Source organism: Cyprinodon variegatus, unplaced genomic scaffold (genome assembly GCF_000732505.1).
Source record: "Cyprinodon variegatus isolate N-32 unplaced genomic scaffold, C_variegatus-1.0 Scaffold111, whole genome shotgun sequence".
NCBI classification, from domain to species: Eukaryota; Metazoa; Chordata; class Actinopteri; order Cyprinodontiformes; family Cyprinodontidae; genus Cyprinodon; species Cyprinodon variegatus.
This window is the reverse complement of record NW_015150564.1, coordinates 145,316-147,443: the sequence shown is the minus strand read 5'-3', so window position 1 is coordinate 147,443 and position 2,128 is coordinate 145,316. Positions and strand designations below refer to the sequence as shown.

Genomic DNA, 2,128 nt, shown 5'->3' with positions numbered 1-2,128 from the left:
CGCTTTGGTGACGTGGTTGATTACGTTACTGTTGATCATCTGTCCATCATCGTATAAAGCCCGCCCTGACAATTTGATTGGCCCGCCAGATATTGTGCGAGCATACTCGCGCTACTATTGAGCAACGCCAGACCGAACTTCCCGACCTCAAACGTTGTGGGAGGGACTAAGTTCGGAATGGCACCCAGGCTAGGGTGCTGGTGCCTATCTCCAGCAGTCATTGGGCGAGAGGCGGGGTACACCCTGGACAGGTTGCCAGTCCATCACAGGGCAAAACAGGACAAACAACCATTCACATACACACTCACACCTAAGGGGACTTTAGAGAAGCCGAACTAAATAACAATTCCATGTAAAGTACTCTGGATTGGATCTCAGCGATCTGATATGAAATTACCAATATCCAATCCGGCTAATTAGTCAATATCGCTATCCGGTATCCGATCCACGTATCACATAGGGTTATCTCTATTAAAAATACAGTTATACTCATTTCAGTTTATGACATAAAATACAATTACATTTCTGGTTGTGACATAAAAAAAAAAAAAATCAAATTCAGACAGGGTCAAGTTATTGATGTTTTCTTTTTACAGTAGGGTATTTTCAGACAAGGTGAAAACATCCACTAAAAATGATTAAAAGAAAAGAACTCTTTCCATTTACAAGGACAGACATTTAATCCAAAAGATGCGGTGTATAAATTGAAGAACCCTGCAGTACCAACAAAAGCATACGTTCCAGAGTCAAAAATGCACATGCTTGTTTTTTTTAAAAAGGTGGTGCAATAGAAATCTCTGTGGTTTATGCAATCTGTAGGCTAGGAGTTAAAATAGTTGTCTAGTACCATCCATATGGAGCCTTGAATACAGGGCTATTATGCAGTATTGTTGCTGTCATTGCACTATGCAGTCTTGATGAAGCAACTGATGATTAGTGCATGTTGATAAGGATAAACAGTGATTATAACCCTAATATCTCTTCAATTCAGGCAAAAATGCTTCCACCAGCCCTCTATCCAAGGCCAACACCACCTTCTCTTTGGCTCTGCTCAGGAAGCTGAGTGAGGACAACAGCACTGCAAATATCTTCTTCTCTCCTTTCAGCATCTCTGCAGCTCTGGCTATGTTGATGATGGGAGCCAGAGGCAACACAGCCTCTCAGATATCAGAGGTTGTATGTAGAATACAGCATTTAACTTTTGTACATTTCTGTAGTTAAGTGTTTCCCTCTTCTATCTTCTTTTTTCAGGTATTTTACTCTGATTTCTTCTCTCTTTATTGAGCGTCTGTTCACTAGCTCTGGTCTTCTTTGTCCTCAGTGTTTGGAAATCCAGGATTGTCAGAATGATGTACACAATCTGTTTTCCAAGCTGCTGGGAAAGCTCAACCAGCCAGGAGCTCCATTTGATCTCAGTGTTGCCAACAGATTGTATGGAGATCAGTCCTACAGCTTTCTGCAGGTGAGGGGGTGTTAATGTTCAGCATGGACACATAGTAAATAACTATTTCAGGAGGAAGTCGTAGATGTGTTGTTTGTGCTTTCAGGAGTTTTTAACCGAAACAAGGTCTTACTATAACTCAGAGATGGAGTCTGTAGATTTCAGAACCAGCTTTGAGGAAGCCAGGGTCAAGATCAACAGCTGGGTAGAGGAGCAGACAAAAGGTGGATCATGCAACACCATCAGTTCATTGCATGACCCCACCCATCTCACACAATGATGATAAAGAAGCCTAAAGAGGATGAGCTCCATCTGGTGGATCACTGTGGGGGCCCTGTCACACCCTGACGTCCCTGAATCTCCCAAAACTCTGGCATACGCTGAACTTTCTATGTATTTTTTTTTTTTTGGGCGTAAATATAGTGTATTCATAACGACATCATTCCAACAACAGCCTAACTTATGCATAACGCATGGCAGCGTAATGCCAATGAAATGATGCACAAGCCAGTGTCCTGACGGGGGCAGCAATGTGCCTGGTCTGCATAAAAATATGTCCTTGATCGCAGTATTAACCTAGCTGCTGTTTAGCGCCCGCCCAAAAAAGAATACATAATTAATAGTGTTGCACCGATACCGATACCAGTATCGGACGGGGCCCCGATACTGCCCTAAAATGGTGGTATC

At 42.7% G+C, this 2,128-nt stretch overlaps 1 protein-coding gene across 1 annotated transcript in view; it reads left to right on the top strand.

Annotated features, from left to right (window-relative positions):
* Positions 1-975: 975 nt before the first annotated feature.
* Positions 976-2,128, top strand: part of LOC107084906 (leukocyte elastase inhibitor-like) — a gene marked incomplete at its 5' end in the record, with an annotated part of 7,921 nt that continues 6,768 nt past the window's right edge. The window contains 3 exons of the mRNA XM_015374965.1: positions 976-1,173; positions 1,322-1,462; positions 1,548-1,665. Of these exons, the coding sequence (XP_015230451.1) occupies positions 976-1,173; positions 1,322-1,462; positions 1,548-1,665 (457 nt within the window). The remainder of the gene's footprint in view (positions 1,174-1,321; positions 1,463-1,547; positions 1,666-2,128) is intronic.